This window comes from Mixophyes fleayi, chromosome 6 (assembly GCF_038048845.1).
Source record: "Mixophyes fleayi isolate aMixFle1 chromosome 6, aMixFle1.hap1, whole genome shotgun sequence".
NCBI classification, from domain to species: Eukaryota; Metazoa; Chordata; class Amphibia; order Anura; family Limnodynastidae; genus Mixophyes; species Mixophyes fleayi.
Window position 1 is genome coordinate 172,240,537 of NC_134407.1, and position 16,775 is coordinate 172,257,311.

The window sequence follows — 16,775 nt, forward strand, 5'->3', positions numbered from 1 at the left end:
CATCCACTGACAGATTAGAAGTGAATTTTTTTTAAAAAAATATAGTTTTTTTGATTTTGATAATGAATTATGAATAATCATATCTCGATAATTATATCACAGTCTTTATCAGCCATTTGGTCAATGTGTCATTATCCTGAAACAATGCCAAAAAAACCAGGCTTCCTGTGTCCTGAAGGGTTGTGCTCTGCATTCCCAGCTGCTTCTACTGTGTCATCTTCCCAAACATGTCCTTTTCTGTCTGCCGCATCAGGATACTGAAAACCATCCGACATCTGCAATGCATCATAATTGTCATAGCCTGTTAATACGGGATGATGTCTGATAAGATTATTCTAGTGCATTGTCAATGTGAATGTGTGCTAACAGTTGTATTATACTAAACCTTTGCAGTATTCTGGGTTCTTAAAGGAAATTGATCATCATTTTTCTGCGTAATTTATATCTGTGTTTATATATAGTTTGAAGGAGTGCATAGCTGTTATCCATTTTCTATAGTTTGTTATCTATTGTGTTCAAGTCTCTTTACATTGTTTGTGACTCCAATGAGAACTTTGATAACTCATTTTATTATTAAAAGTGCCAATATGTTATGCAGCACTGTACATTGAGGGGGTCATGATATAGATTAAGTACATTGACATGAAGGTAGAGATGGTCCTGTACAAATAAGCTTACAATCTAATATTGTCTGTGCAGCTGTCAGATTGCTGCAGAAGTCCTGCAGTGTTGCACTCCCACTGCCTCCTTCCAGGGAACATTTAGGATGATCACACAAGAATGAAATAGGTGTTTTGTTTTTTAAGGGGATTATGGCACAGGGACAATAGCAATGGTTTTTGCGGCAAGTCACCCTTATAGAAGCTAGAAACAAATTCTGCAACTGGAACATTGTTGTACCACGGTGGCTCAGTGGTTAGCGCTTCTGCCTTACAGCACTGGGGTCATGAGTTCAATTCCCGACCATGGCCTTATCTCTGTGGAGTTTGTATGTTCCCCCCATGTTTGCGTGGGTTTCCTCCAGGTGCTCCGGTTTCCTCCCACACTCCAAAGACATACTGGTAAGTTAATTGACTGCTAACAAATTGACCCTAGTCTGTGTGTGTGTTAGGGAATTTAGACTGTAAGCCCCAATGGGGCAGGGACTGTAGTGAGTGAGTTCTCTGTACAGCGCTGCGAAATTAGTGACGCTATATAAATAAATGGTGATGATAAATCTCTTAGTATGTTCATATACTACACTGGCTTTTCAGCTATGCTTAGGCAGATGCTCCCTGCAATATTTACATTAATTTAGTTGGAAGGTTCAGTGACCATAACAGAATACTTGCTAATAAATAAATAACCTTTGAAAAAGGCATCTCCCTTTATGACAGCACCCCCGCTTAATTCAGCAAAGCAAGCACTACAAACTATCCAATTATTATACTGTGCCTTTAACTTTAGTGTAAGAAATAGAATGTGTTGGTGTAGGGAAGATGCACTGTAATTAACATACTGTGCATTCAGGGATTTCTTCTGTTACATTTAATTTGTGGAGTTGGAATTAATTAATAGGATGACACAGCACAAGTGCAGAAAGCACTGGCACACAGAACAAGAGTGAAGCATTCTGGGGCATTGGCACTGTGAAATAGAGGATTTTGGGATGAGGTGTAAAGAGAGGCATTTTATGATTTTTCTTTGGTCTTTAAAGCTGTTACAGCAGATTTTTATTTGGAATTGATGATACATTTGCAACATTAGGATCTTTTAGAACATTGTTTGAGTGAAAGCCGGATAGTTCTGAGATACATGATATTAATACTACTGTTCCTTATATCTTTGCCAGGTCTGTGCCCACAGGTATACAGCAGTGCAGTGGTCTGGTAGCGAGGACCAGCGCAGGATGATCGGCAAGTGCTATGTACGGGGGAATGACTTGCAATTCAATGACGCAGACGACTGGCAGACTTACCACAATGAGCTGTGCAACTCCAACACTGACCACGAGCGTACTGGAATGTGCCAGCTGGGCATTAGTGGGGGCTTTACCAAAAACATGCTGTACTTTGGGGCTCCGGGGGCATATAACTGGCAAGGTGAGGCAATGAAAGATATGTTTATATGAGTTATAAAACTGTGTTATTTACCTCTATAGACAAAAGTTTGTTTAGTGCCAGAGAACCTAAGCATTCTTTTTTCATAATATGATTTAGGTACAGACTATATTCTGCAGAGAGATAACTGGGACTTAAAGGAGGTCTCCTACCCAAGTGAAAAACTGCTCAACATCTACATGGGTAAATATTCTATTTCATTCCTTTTACACTGATGTACTGATGTAAGTTCCTTGTGTACTTCTCTTCTACTTTCTGATTCCATGTACCACAATACCTACCTACCTGTGTATGCCATGTTTTATAAAACCAGCCTCACCTTCTGATTCCATGTACCACACTACCTACCCTCCACTATACCTCACATTTTATAAAACCAACCTTACTTTTCAATTCCTTGTACCTCCAGAACCAGATCACTACCACGTGGGCCCTAGGCAGTGTAGCTGTTTTAGGGCCCCTCCTCCGATACCCAGTCCTAGTGCTACACTTCAATTCATCAGCACATTATCACTATAATATTTCATTTTATTCTTACATGCAAACTTTAACCTTGTTATCACCCCTGTGCACTTACAATGATGATCACCCAGATTATACAAATAGTGCCCATATGATTACAGATAAGCAGATGCCCAGGTTATGCCAGAAGTACTCATGTGAATATAAACTCACAGGGCTCATGTGATTAAGTACCAGCAGTGCAATAGTGTCCATGGACCTGAGTCATTAAGGAGAGCAAGGCAAAAAAAAGCAGTAAATTTGATCCGGGACAAACCATGTTACAATGCAAGGGGTGCAAATTGGTTTATTATTTTGCAGATGAAGAAAATACTGGCTTTTTTGTCATGTAGTGGACAAATACTTGATAACTTTATTTTTACACTGAAATTTAAAGTTAATCTAGGACATGCCCTACCCCAACTATAAATCTGCCCCCACATTTTAAATTTACCTCCCCCTCCAATGTAACATGGTTTTGTCGAGTTGCAAAGTTACTCCTATTTTTACTTTGCTCTCCCTAACGACTCAAGCCCCATATGATTATTTACCAGACAGAGTGCAAATTATGCAAACAACATCTATATAATTATACCTGCAGTGCACAGATTATACCACCAGTGACAATATGGGTATATGTGCAAGTAGGTGATCAGATTGTACCAAAAGTGCCCATAATATACTAGTGATAAGATTTTGTACCTGTTTATGCCAATATTGTATCAGCAGGGCCAAGGGGTGCCAAACATTGAAAATACTTTTTATTGTCAACTTTATAAAACTTAAAGTAACTGTTATATTTCACAGACACATTATCTAAATCTGGATGCAATAGTAGTACAAGCTGTGTCCATATGCTTTGGTAACCAAAGGTGTTCTATGCACCCGATCAAATTCCACAACAACTAAACTCACTGTGCTGTGCTATGTGGCTGGGATCTGGCTATACACTCAGTGAGTCACACAGTTACACGCACAAGTCATTCAGTTACACGCACGTCAGTCATTCAGTTACACGCACGTCAGTCAGTCAGTTACACACATGTCAGTCAGCCAGTTACATGCAAGTCAGTCAGTTATACGCAAGTCAGTCAGTCAGTTGCACGCACGTCAGTCAGTCTGTTACATACACATTGCTGTCTTTCTTCTCTCCCCCTGATTCTCTTACTAGTACTCCTGTACCCTTCGCACACTCATTTGAGAGTCCATCCCCTGCCCTCATGTCCATCCCAAGTCCATCCCACCCCCACGCACCAGCAACCCCGTCAATGTCATTCATATTTCCCCACTTTCCTCTCTCCCTTTTTCCTGTGCTCTCTGGAATTCCAGATCCAACTGCAACAAACTGCCCTCTCTATCCATGACATCTTCATCTCCAACTCTCTTAACCTTCTTGCCATCACAGAAACCTGGCTTTCTTCCAATGATACTGCTCCCGCCCCCTGCTGCTCTTTCCTATGGGGGGCCTCTCTTTTACCCACTCTGTCAGACCTGAAACTACCTTTCCTATCATCTCCCCTGAGCCCTCCCTTTCATTCTCCTCCTTTGAAGTCCACTATATTCGTCTCTTACACCCTTACACCCAGGGCCGGATTTACCACTAGGCAACCTAGGCAATTGCCTAGGGCCCAGTGGTCCCCAGAGGGCCCTCCCAGGGCCGGTGATGAGACCACCCTTTAAAAATGGGCTGCTACTTATGGGCCAGTGCTATATGCTGTTTCCCCCGGCTAAAGTCTGCCAGCCAGCCCGGGTATATGTTATGCTAAAAAACTATAGTGCTATGGATTTTTTCAGGGAGGGGGCCCAAACCAGTATCTTGCCTAGGGCCCCATGAGGTCTAAATCCAGCTCTGCTTACACCCCATCCATCTCATGTCTCAGTCATCTACCGCCTCCATTTAACATCCCCATCAACAACCCAACAGACCCAGCGTCCATCAATCTTCTTGAGCTTTTTTCCTCTTTTGGCCACTGACAATGGACCTCTTCCCCCACCCACTGTCTCGGTCACTTCCTTGACCTTGTCTTCTCCCATCAATATGCTCTTTCTGACTTCTCCAGCTCTCCCTTCCCACTCTCTGACCACCATCTCCTCTCCTTCACTTGTTCCTCATCTCCTGCACCCCTTCCCACACCCGAATCCCAAATCTACTTTTTGTAGACACAATCTCGATGCTCTGGTTCCTGCAATTTTTTTTTACACTTCACTTGAAACTCTATTCTCCCGTCTATCCACCCTGGCCTGGCCAAACCAAGTGGTCTCTCTCTACAGGCGCACGCTCACCAACGCTCTTGACTCTGTTACCCCTGCCTCTTATGTACACCTTCACCGCTCTTAACCCCAACCTTGACATTCCAAATCTACCTGATTCCTTCAAAAATGCACAAGTATCGCCGAATGCCACTGGATGAAATCTCGTTCCTTGGCAGACTTCCTTCATTTCAAGTTCATTCTCTCATCCTATAGTTCCGTCCTCTCCTTTGCTAAACAATCATTCTTCAATTCTCTTATCTCTTCACAGTGCTCCAATCTCTTCCGCCTTTTTTCCACTTTCAACACACTCCTTTGCGCCCCTCCTCTTCCCCTCCTATCAATCCTTACTGCCGGTAACTTTGCCTCATTTTTACTTCCAAAATTGAGTCTATCAGACACAAAATCTCCTCCCCCTTCACTCTTCTGCCACCCCTACCACTCCACCCTCTTCTCCCTCCAGCCACCACCTCTTGTGCTCCTTCCTCCCCACTACGGGTAACAAAGTCCATTCTCTTATATTATCCTCTCCACCCTCAACATGCCCCCTGGATCCCATCCCCTCTCACCTCCTTTGCTCCCTCACCCCCATTTCCTGCTCCCACCTTGCTCACCTCTTCAATATGTCCCTCTCCACTGGAATCTTCCCTTTTAGTCTATAAGTTTCACTTTCTAATTCCCCACTGCCCACATTTCATGTACCAGCCTTAAAGAGAACCTGTTTTGTGCACTATGTAAATATAAAAAATGTAGTGTTTCCTTGCTCCCACTGCTGTATGCACAATACCTGACTCGTCTTAAGTTGGGTCGCATTGTTCTGTATATTCGCTCACAGAAAAACCTCTTTCCTACATCACAGCTTCAAAATATAGCAAGAAACTGCAAGGCAGATGATCTAAATATGTGATGAGTAATGAGTATAAAGCGTTTTGTGGAATGACTACTTCTGATCCCCACCTGTGTGCCTTCATTCAACCACCTCCCCCTTTCCTGCCTTACATTATCTCTCCCATAAAACATTGGCAAACAACGACTCCTATTCTTCTACCACTGCACACATTTCTTTCCAGTGAGCAGCTTCTTTTTTTAATTAATATCTTTGATTTCGATGAAAGGCCTCATAATCCATTATCATTCTGCAATCCAGGATGTTTTCATTAACTTACTGTAAATTCCTAAATTCCATTCAAAATGTACCTCTGTCTTACCCCACACTGTCCTGGCATTTTTCCCCTCATTTAATTGTTTAACAGAGATCCTCATGCTTCTGTTATTCCATATTATTTAGTAGCTCTTTAGTACAAAGACTTCCATATATATTAATGTCCAACATTAGGTGCACTTTTATCTAAGTTCCACAGTGCACTGTACACACCCAGTAACAGGATCACTTTCTGTTGTAGCGTAGAGAAATATAAGTAAAAGTAGACCTGGACTTTACACATAATGGATACAACCTGTGCATTCTAAACTTGACCAATATCCTTATATTAAGTAATCTCACAGTTTACATTTCTATCATTTCCTAGGAAGGATACCTCTAAGCTCTATGGAATGCCAAGGATTTAGTTAGGACTTGTTATGTACTGTGCTTCTTTACTCTGCCTGTCAAGCTGAGTCACTTGATTTGCACAGAACTGTTTGCCTTTCACTCTCTCTTTTTAGGTGTGTTTCCTTTAAAGGGGAATTACAGTATTTTTTTTAAAGTTTGCAGTGAAACCATTTTTTAATATGTTACCCCATTACCTCTCTTTTTAACCTTCGTTCAGCCCAGTGTTCCCCATTGAACTGTTTTTTAGGGGTGACTGCATAGTCTACTAAAGAGCCTTTTGCCTCCAGTCTCCCTTGTGAATGACACTAGTGAAAAAATCAGGGGAGTTCTTGCAGGGGGGCTGGGTAGACTTAAAATGTACCTCAGCTCTCCAATTTAAATTATTGACACTTGAAGTCAAACATGTGAGTTCTGCATGTTACTTGTGGTGCTGATCTACACTCATCTTTTGGGTCCCAAGGTGAGAATATTGGTCATAACCAGACCCTCAGCTCTGGAATGGGGATAATTTTTTCCTTAATCTCACACATCCCCTCTCTTACGATCCAATTTTGGTTCTTTTCTAGCTTTGGTTTATTTCAAGACAAAAAGGCCTTGTGTACTCACCTGTGTTCAATAAATGGTTTAAATCACTATGACTCACTTTGGTGTTTCTGCAATAGGGTATTTAAAGGAACACTGGGCTGAATTTTTTTTTCTTTGACGTCTGTGTTTTTAGATATAGCTTAGTTTCCTGTATCAAATACGCCTCTATTCTATTGATTTGTAACCAGTATGTGCAGATAAACTGTCAGGGTTATTTATGAATCGCAGAAGTTTAAAACAACAGCACAAATGCTCGCTTGTGGTGTCACATGACAAGTGACACAAGTGTGCCTAGTTTTACATGGACTTGTGGGCCAACAATGGACTGTGTGCTGTGGTGCAACGTTTGAACTGGCCTATGGGAGGAGTTTGGCTGATCTTTGCTCAGTGCATAATACAAGTACTAAAGTGGAGAAAGGATATTTCATGTTGCAGGACAAGATTATTTAAGTGCGATAAAGTGATGGGAATGGTGCATACCGGTACATTCTCTGTTTTGCTGGGGTAAAAAAGTGCTCAGCCCTGTCTTCCAGCAAAAAGATATTAAGGACCCCACCTCAGAGGTCCTTGTGACTGGGTCTCATCATTGTACTTTATCATGGGATCTGCTTTGCAGCATCTAATTGCAGCTTTGTGGTAAAGAGCACTTCAACCGCTGTAATAAAAAACTTCAAACACACAAAAGTGACTCGGGGTAAAAATAGTCCTGGTAGCCACTCGCTGTAATAAATAATTTAAGATATAAATGAGGCTAAACCAAACACTAAAGAAAGGGTTTGCAGTTCATACATGAACCTGTGTATCTCTAGAATAAAAGCTTGCTCAGCAGTCAGATATTGCTTTGTGATATTTGTTTGATCTATTCATCTTGATTTCAAAATAGAAAACTATTCCTGCTGTTTGTTAATATTAGTGTAACCCAGTTTGGAATCCCCCCTCTGGAAAATACTTTATAAAATATATTTAAAAAAAATTAATTTAGAAGTGACCTCACGAAAATGGTGATAACATCATTTTTGTGGTCACACATACAGCGCATAAATCAATGCAGTACATTGCCCGTAGCAATGGCAATATACCTGCATCGCTTCCCATTTGGAACGCAGCACCATTCGTTTCTGAATAGATGCTCATCTGGACAAGTCCTTGAAAGGTAAACTTTGTGAAAGCACGCCCTGGGGGCATGCAGGGGGGGTTTCTGGGTCTCCAAAAACCCCTCCCCTCCGCTATCAAAGTGCCCCACATAGCGGCACTGTACTATACAGCAGCCGCGGCTGCTGTATAGCACAGTGCTGCCGAAACGGAGCTGCTGCGTTGCTCTCTCGCTTTTTCTCTTTCTCTCGCTAAAAATACTGTGTGCGCCCCTGCACGCATCTAAGAAAATAACTATAACATCTAACCAACTGAAACTCTATTTCTAAATATACATACTCTATGCTGATGATGTTATCCCTTTTGCAATAAAAACATCTCATAAGAAACTATTCCTTTTTTTCGGTGAGGACTCTGATATTGGTGGAATGGTACAGTGTTTGATTACAGATCTATCATAGAAAATATTTGGAATGTAGAAATCAGAGCAGCAAGCTGCGAAGCACATAGTAAACTAAGTAGCATGTGAGCTTGCAGCCAGACAGACAGGAATAGCAGATGAGAAAATATGATTTAATTTGGCATGTTACAATAAAAGAACATATTGTATAAAGCTGGTCAATGTTCACATGATACAGCAATTTAAGCCAGAACTTATCAGACAAGTGCCTGAACTCTGTGATGTATAGGGTGGGTGTGTTCTAGGATTGTCTATTTAAACTATTCCAACAAAATTAGCCCCTTTACATCATGATGAAGGAAGAAAAGGTGGTTCCTTCATTTTTTGGGGGGGCTCAAATTTGAGCAGCCGATATTTCATCATAAGTGCTGTAGACATTTAAAGCGTTTGTCTTTTTTCTGTTTGTAAACTTAATTTAGTTGAACAACTTTTTTTCCACTGCAAAACTAAATTCTTCTGGAACCTATAACTGTTAAAGTAATTCAATACAGAAACACAATTTTATTTTTTATTTAATCGAAATCGTTCATCATGTTTCAAAGTAACTTCTACTAATAATACTTCTGGTGTATTGGTTGCTCACTTAATTAATATGTCAGTGTGAGTGCACATGAAGTTTCCACATAAAACTACTTTGGTGTCAAAATGATCCTCCCAGTTGTCTGAGGAAGCTGTTTGGAGGTTTGTCCAGTTAGCATGGGCAATTACGTGGCTCCCTTAATAATTCCTGGTGAAGGTCACTCATAATTCCTCCAGGCTAAGAGACTTGAAGAATATGTCAAGTGCTGGTGCTAGCAAAGAATTGGGTTACAGCCTTTAGCCACCAATTTGATCTTTAAGACCGAGTTGGAGAATTCCTGGCAGCTGTAATAGTTAAGGTTTTACCTCTGGTGCCTAATATTTCAACTTTTACCACTAAATTTCACCTGTAATCCTCTTTTGGATCAGTTGGTTATATATTAATCCTCCTCTCTCACAGGGTACTCTGTCCAGATTGGCACAGGTGTTCTGCTACAGGATGACGTGACCATTGTCTCTGGGGCACCTCGCTGGAATCATAAGGGTGCCGTATACCTGATGGAAATGGTGACGGATTCTATGAAGCTCAAGCAGGTCCTGAGTGGGGAGCAAGTGGGCTCCTACTTTGGCAATGTCGTAGCTCTGGCTGATTTTAATAATGATGGGTAAGTGCAGAAAATATATTATTGTTATGCAAATCATGGTTACATACCCAGTCCGAAGACATGGAGTAATGTACCCCACTGTGAATTATAAGCATATACTTCACAAAGCAAATAATTTATTACTGGGAAAAAATAAAGGCCTGCTGCAGAAATGGTGTTTTCTGATATCCTACAGCTGTTTCTTCAAGACTGCCCCTGTTTATATGGGAAAGTGCAAGGATTTGCAAGCCAAGGTGAACTGCATTGGGTGCAGATTTTGCTTATTCTTTTGGGAGGAGTTGGACAGTTAAGGCATTCCTTGCTAAGTGTAGGCTAGGTACACAAGTGTGGCCTAGTTGCGTCCGTATGCAGAAACAAGACTCTGGTTTGCAGATTCAGATATTTAAATGAGATCCAAAGAGTGGACGGGACATAGAAGGTTTTGTTTTCTTTAAATAGCAGCATAAACTGAAATACAGTTGTAAAATACCCTTTCTGATTATCTCCATTCAAAACAACTTGTAGAAAGCTTCTTAACAACAAGCTCAACGTAACTTTGACTACAGAAGACAAAACTTTTACAAATGGTGCAATACAACGGCCAAGCTTTCAGCATGTCCAAACCTTTACAAAAAATGTACATACATCACAGCAATTACAAATCCCACCACTCAGTTTGCAAATCTAAAAAGTGTATTATTTAACAGACTAAGTAATAAGAAAAATTTGCCATACTTGCCCTATAAACACAGTTTTCTCTGCCAAAGAAGCTGCTGGTTCTGCACTGTTCTGGTTGTAAGCTGTTATTAGGGCTGATTGTTTTACTTAGATGCCCTTCTACAAATCATGATCTCCTTTTCAAAATCTCTCTGGAGGGAAACATGTATGGCTACCAATTACACTCACATAGACTCTCAACATTTTGTGTAATGGCAGAGTATAGTACATTTAACTGTGTACCTCCTATAGAAGAAGCTGGTGCATACAGTGTGCTAAGAGAGGAGAATATGTGATCTGCCAATCACCACTGAGCAGAGGAGAATCACACACCAACCTGCCTTATGTGGAATGCCTGATCACTGATGGCAGCACACATGAACTATAAGAATATGATGTGAGGTGCAATCTACTCTAGTCAAGGACAAAAATGTCTACAAATATTTAAAGGTTTCCCTTGAAATAAGTCTGTGACAGAGACATTAGCAATGCTGTCACTGAATGTCTGTGCTTTCTTATGCTAGACTAGAATACAGAAGAGAGCTAGAGGGATATGGCATTGTTTGGTGATTGGTAGGGTTATGGTGTTGTTGGGGCAGTGATTGGAGATGGCATTGTTGGGGGATTGGGTGGGAGATATAGTTGTTCGGATATTGAGAGGGTAATGACATTGTTGTGGGATTGGGACAGCAATGGCGTGGGGATTTGGGTTGGCAGTGGTGTTTTTGGGGAATAGGCAGGGAGATGGCATTGTTGGAGGATTGGGAGGGAAATGTTGTTTGGGGATTGAAAAGTGAAGGCGTTATTGGGGGATTGTGATGGGGATTGGGGCGGTGCTGGCATTATTTGGTATTGGGAGGGAAATTACAGTGGTGGTGGATTGGGAGGGAAATTACGTTGATGGGGGATTGGAAGGAAGTTGACATTGGTGCTGTATTGGGAGAGGATGGTATTATTGGGAGATTTGGGGGGACATGGTCTTGTTGGGAAATTGGGATGGCAGTGGTGTTGTTGGGGGATTGGGAGGGAGATGAAGTTGGAGGATTCGGATGGAGATGGTGTTGTTTGGGGATTGGTAGGGAGAACGGTTTGTTGCAGGATTGGGAGGAAGATGGTGTTGGAAGATGTGGAGGGAGATGGTGTTGTTGAGGGATTGGAGGGGAAATGGATTTGTTGGGGGGTTGAAAGGGACATGGTGTTGGATTGTGAGGGAGATGGTGTTTTTGAGGGATTGAGAGGGAAATGGTGTTAAGGGATTAGGAGGGAGATGGTGTTGGAGGATTGGGAGGGAAATGGTTTTGTTGGGAGATTTAGAGAGAGATGGTGTTGTTGGAAGTGCATGGGAGGGAAATGGTTTTGTTGGGGAATTGAAAGGGACATCGTGTTGGACTATGAGGGAGATGGTGTTTGGGGGTAAATGTATCAAGCTCCGATTTTGAAAATCCAACGATTTTCTCGGGAGAGTTGAAACTCGCTGATGTAGGAACCTGAGATTTCATGTAAAATCACCAGAGATGTGTTTCTGTCAAAATCGCCATTTCCACAATTGATAGAGATCAATGTCCCGACTGTTTCCCACTCTGGCTACACAAGTCTCAAATGTATGAAGCTGCGATTAAGCAAACTCTCCCGAGTTTGCTTTAAGAATCGCCAGATACAACACGCTGCTTCCTAGCTGCGAGATTAATAAACACATCACCGTTACACTGTCCTGTCTATAGAGCCGGAGGTCCGGCAGCTGTCAAAAGTTTAGAAATAGATAAATGTTAAAAAAAAAAAAGAAGCGTTGGGTCCCCCCGTCCAATTACTATTAACCCTAGTGCTGCCAGCCTACTGCTGGTTACGTGAAAATAGCGGAAAAATTTTCGTGTGGTCCCCCCGATTTTCACATAAACAGCACTAGGCAAACCAGCCGGGGTGGGTGGCACTATAGCAGGGGGACAGGCGGCAGGGGTCCCCCTGCCATAAAGACAACCAACCCCAGGCTGTTCAGCACTGCGCTGGATTCCCAAGGGAGTGGGGTCCACCGAAAAAAAGGAGCGCCCAGTGCTGAAAGCACTAGGGCTCTTCCTATCCCCGTGGGCTTTGGGCAGTAGGGTAATATAGAATAATAAAGTAAAAAAAACAAACGGACACCATTTTGTTTTTTTGAACTTTTATCTATTTTTAAACTTTTGACAGCCACGGGGATGTTGTTTTTGAGGGATTGAGAGAGAAATGGTATTAAGGAATTAGGAGGGAAATGGTGCTGTTTGGGGGATTAGGAGGGAGATGGTGTTGGAGGATTGGGAGGGAAATGGTTTTGTTGGGAGATTCAGAGAGAGATGGTGTTGTTGTGGGTGCATGGGAGGGAAATGGTTTTGTTGGGTGATTGAAAGGGCCATATGTCGGATTATGGGGAAGATGGTGTTTTTGAGGAATTGTAAGGGAAATTGTGTTTTTGAGGGATTGTGAGGGAAATGGTGTTGTTAAGGGATTAGGAGGGAAATAGTGTTGTTGGAGGATTGGGAGGGAACTGGTTTTGTTGGGAAATTCAGAGAGATATGGTGTTGTTGGGGAATTGGGAGGGAGATAGTTTTGCTGGAGGATTGGGGGGGGGGAGATGATGTTGTTGGAGCATTAAGAGGAAATTTGTGTTGTTGGAGGTGATTGGGAGAAAAATGGTTTTGTTGGGGAATTGAAAGGGATATGGTGTTGGATTGTGAGGGAAATTGTGTTTTTGAGGAATTGCGAGGGAAATGGTGTTGGTAAGGGATTAGGAGGTAGATGGTGCTTTTGGGGATTGGGAGGGAAATGGTTTGTTGGGAGATTTAGAGAGGGATGGTGTTGTTGGGGGTGATTGGAAGTGAGATGGTTTTGTTTGGGATTGAAAGGGAGATGGTGTTTTGTGGGATTGAGAGGGAGATAGTGTTTTAGAGGGATTGGGAGGGAGATGGTGTTGTTGGAGTGTTTGGGAGGACGATGATTTTGTTGTTGGACGGAAATGATTTTGTTGTGGAATTGAAAGGGATATGGTATTGTTGGAGGATTTGAAGAAGAATTGGGTTATTGTAGAATTGGGACGGAGAAGGAAAAGAGGTGCCAATCAATACTGAAAGGGCAAACAGAGGGTTAAATGGGCCTATGGAATGAATGATGAACATGGAGGGGAGCAATGGCGAGGCAGAACAGACTCACAAAGAGTAGAGAAAGGCTGGAAGAGGAATAGCAAAATGAGGAGGAGCCAGTAGAAGGGAAAGTGCTGGTGCTTTTTTTCTCCCAGTAAAAACAGTGCTTCTATGTGATATGATTAAATCAGTAGGTGGTATTTCGTTGTGCCCTGCACAATTTTTTTTTAAGAATATTCCATATTATCATAATTTATTTCTTTATATCCACAGTTGGCAAGAGATAGCAGTTGGTGCTCCTTTTTACTTTAACCGGAAGGAGGAAGTAGGGGGAGCAGTTTACATTTATACCAATGAAGTTGGGAGTTTCATTGATAAGCCGTCTCTAGTGTTATACGGCCCCACTGCATCTGGCTTCGGTTTCGCACTGGCAAACATTGGTGACATTAACCAGGATGGATTCACTGGTAAGTAGGAGCAGCAATACAGAGATGTTGAATGGACTATTAGGTGAAGTTATGGGGAGAGGTTATATAGGGGAATAGGAGGAGCTATAGGGAGAGGTTATATGGAGTAATATGGAGCATTAGGAGTTATAAGGTGAGGTATATAGGTTAATGAGGTATTATAGGGAGAGGTTATATGGAGTAATAGGAGGAGTTATAGGGAGAGGTTATATTATTGGGAAGGGTGATATGGAGTAACAGGAGTGGTTATGGGGAGATTTATATGGTGTAATGGTATGAGGTATAGAGAGGTTATAAGCTGTAATGGGAGGAGGTATAGGGAGAGGTTATATAGAGTAATAGAAGGAGATGTAGGTTATATAAAGTAATGGGAGGAGCTGTAGGGAGAGGTTATGTAGAATAATATGATAAGTTATAAGGACAGTTACACATAGATAATAAGGTATGCAGATTACTATAAGGAGATGTATCCTCTGGTTTTGTAGAAGTTGTCATTTTTTTCACAGACCTTGTGGTGGGTGCTCCTTTTGAAGAAATGGGCAAAGTTTACATCTACCTCAGCAAGTCCAGTGGCCTGCAGTCCAAACCTAGCCAGGTAACCCTGCAGATCCCTCACTCATTTTACCCCTATCAGTCTTTGGTAGAACATAGGTGCTGCTTTGCTATTGAATCAGATATTGACATTTCTTAACTAGAAACATGATTGTGACTTTTGTGTGTTACCTTCTATAGGTAATTGATGGTTCTCAGATTGGAATACCAACGTTTGGATACTCATTGGGTGGTGGCCTTGACATTGATACCAACTCCTACCCAGATCTACTTGTAGGCAGTTTGGCGGATCGCATTGCTCTGCTCAGGTACAACAACATCATAGTAAATAATTTACTGGCTGCTCGTTCGTATTTACTTAGTGACTGAAGTCATATAGCTCATAAACTACATAGGTTGTGTGTATAAAACAAGGTTATAATTTAAGATAACATGTACCTGTTTTCCACATGCAGTGAAAGCAGTCATTTAGTGGGCTGAACCAATTTTATAAGAATGCAGCCTATCAATTTACTAGGAGCTATTGACATCATTCAGACATAAAGTGCCTCCATGACTTAGTGATATCACTAGCTCCCAGTTGACATGCTAAATATTTGTTCAGCTCACCATATGGCTGTCTCCACTGTATGTAGCCGCTGGGTATACTTTAATACTCTTTTTGGGGTAACACTCAATAGTCCCAATTTAGGGGCCTATCAGTAAGTGAATTTGACTTGATGTGAATGTGGGTGTACTCGGGTAGATGTGAGTACGGTTTGAGAAAGTCAGGGGCATAGCTTGGATGGATCATTGGCGAGATGTATGTGGTCATGATATTTATAGGTATGCACAGTGCTGGAAGTACAGCTGAAAGGGATGGCTGACAGTACTGGTTTCCCATCCCAGAGCAGTGCGAAGGCCTGTTTTGAGCATGCGCATGCCTGGAACGTGAGCAAGAAGAGCGGCATCATCGGGCCCTTACTTTGTTATGGGGCCTGGCGACGTACTGCTCTGCTTCTGTTCTCCTCCTGGGTATGCAGATTATTGGATTGACTCTTAATTAATGTTTATTTTATGTTTTGTTTTGCAGATCTCGCCCGGTTATTAATATCTCTAAAGAGTTTACTATATCACCAACTCTTGTGGATCCCAGTAAATGTTCCCCCACCTCCTGGTGAGAGCCCTTTTACACTCCTATATATCCGCCTACATTTATTGCCCTTACCTTTTCTTCCTGTGGATATTTCTCCTGCTTACATTACTTACTTGTATATTAGTAACCTTGTGTATTGTGATAAATACATTTTGACTTGGTTTACACCATAAACTCCTAAGACAGCAGTGGTGCCCAAATGGTCGATCCCGATCTACTGGTCAATAACAGGGAAGTGATCAGCAGTCTGTGACCTCCGCCACTGTCTACTGACAGCAGAGGTGATGGCCACACTTGCCCCCAGCCCTTCGCATAGATTCTGGTGTCATTCAGGACAATAAGCGCTTGTCCAATCCTGAATGACCCCAGAAAATTTATGCCTGTATGCTTTTTATTTTGTGTGGAGCAGGTGGGATATGGCCAATGTGGAGGGTGGGGGGGGTGGGGTTTCATTGAAATCCCTATGGAAACCGGCGTACCTTGTAGGGGTGTTAGGAAAAATAAAAACACTAAAGGAGTGACATTATTGGGCATTAGACATCAACATACACAGATTGTATAAAAAACATGATCCCATGTTGCGTAAGACTACAGACTGAATTCACTAGGAACACACACTGGTGGCTGCAGAATGGCTTCTTCCACTATGTATAGATGGGAGGTACTTTTGAATGTTACATAGTCCACCTTGATTCTTGCTCTCCTTCTTAAAAAAGGAAAATATACCATATTGCTGCATTAATTAGATGACCAACATCTTCCACATGGTACCTTGGATGTGTTAAATGGACTGATCTCAAAAATGTTCTTTGCTTAATTTTGCAAAGCACTTGGGAATGTGTTTGAAAGACATGATGTTAATGTATCTGTGCAGGCTGAGGGGGCTGTATCTGCTACACCCCAAATGTATGTCATACTCCGCCCCCCAGTGATGTCACACATATGCCTGGCCACAGGGCCACACCCTCAAGCTCATTATCAGACCTCATTAAGAGCAGAGCTCTGAGAGGGATTGTGCAGAAGAGAAGACAATTAACGTCACTTCTCATGGATCATGGATCATGGATAAACTAGATAAAGTATAAAAAGAATATG

General features: G+C 41.9%; 1 protein-coding gene across 3 annotated transcripts in view; it reads left to right on the forward strand.

The window, feature by feature from the left end:
* The window catches only part of ITGA3 (integrin subunit alpha 3), a 63,709-nt gene that overhangs the window by 26,299 nt on the left and 20,635 nt on the right, over positions 1-16,775 (forward strand). For all 3 annotated transcript variants that reach the window (XM_075177230.1, XM_075177232.1, XM_075177231.1), the window contains exons 4-10: positions 1,832-2,081; positions 2,199-2,282; positions 9,519-9,723; positions 13,800-13,993; positions 14,500-14,588; positions 14,726-14,853; positions 15,618-15,701. In XM_075177230.1, the coding sequence (XP_075033331.1) occupies positions 1,832-2,081; positions 2,199-2,282; positions 9,519-9,723; positions 13,800-13,993; positions 14,500-14,588; positions 14,726-14,853; positions 15,618-15,701 (1,034 nt within the window). The remainder of the gene's footprint in view (positions 1-1,831; positions 2,082-2,198; positions 2,283-9,518; positions 9,724-13,799; positions 13,994-14,499; positions 14,589-14,725; positions 14,854-15,617; positions 15,702-16,775) is intronic.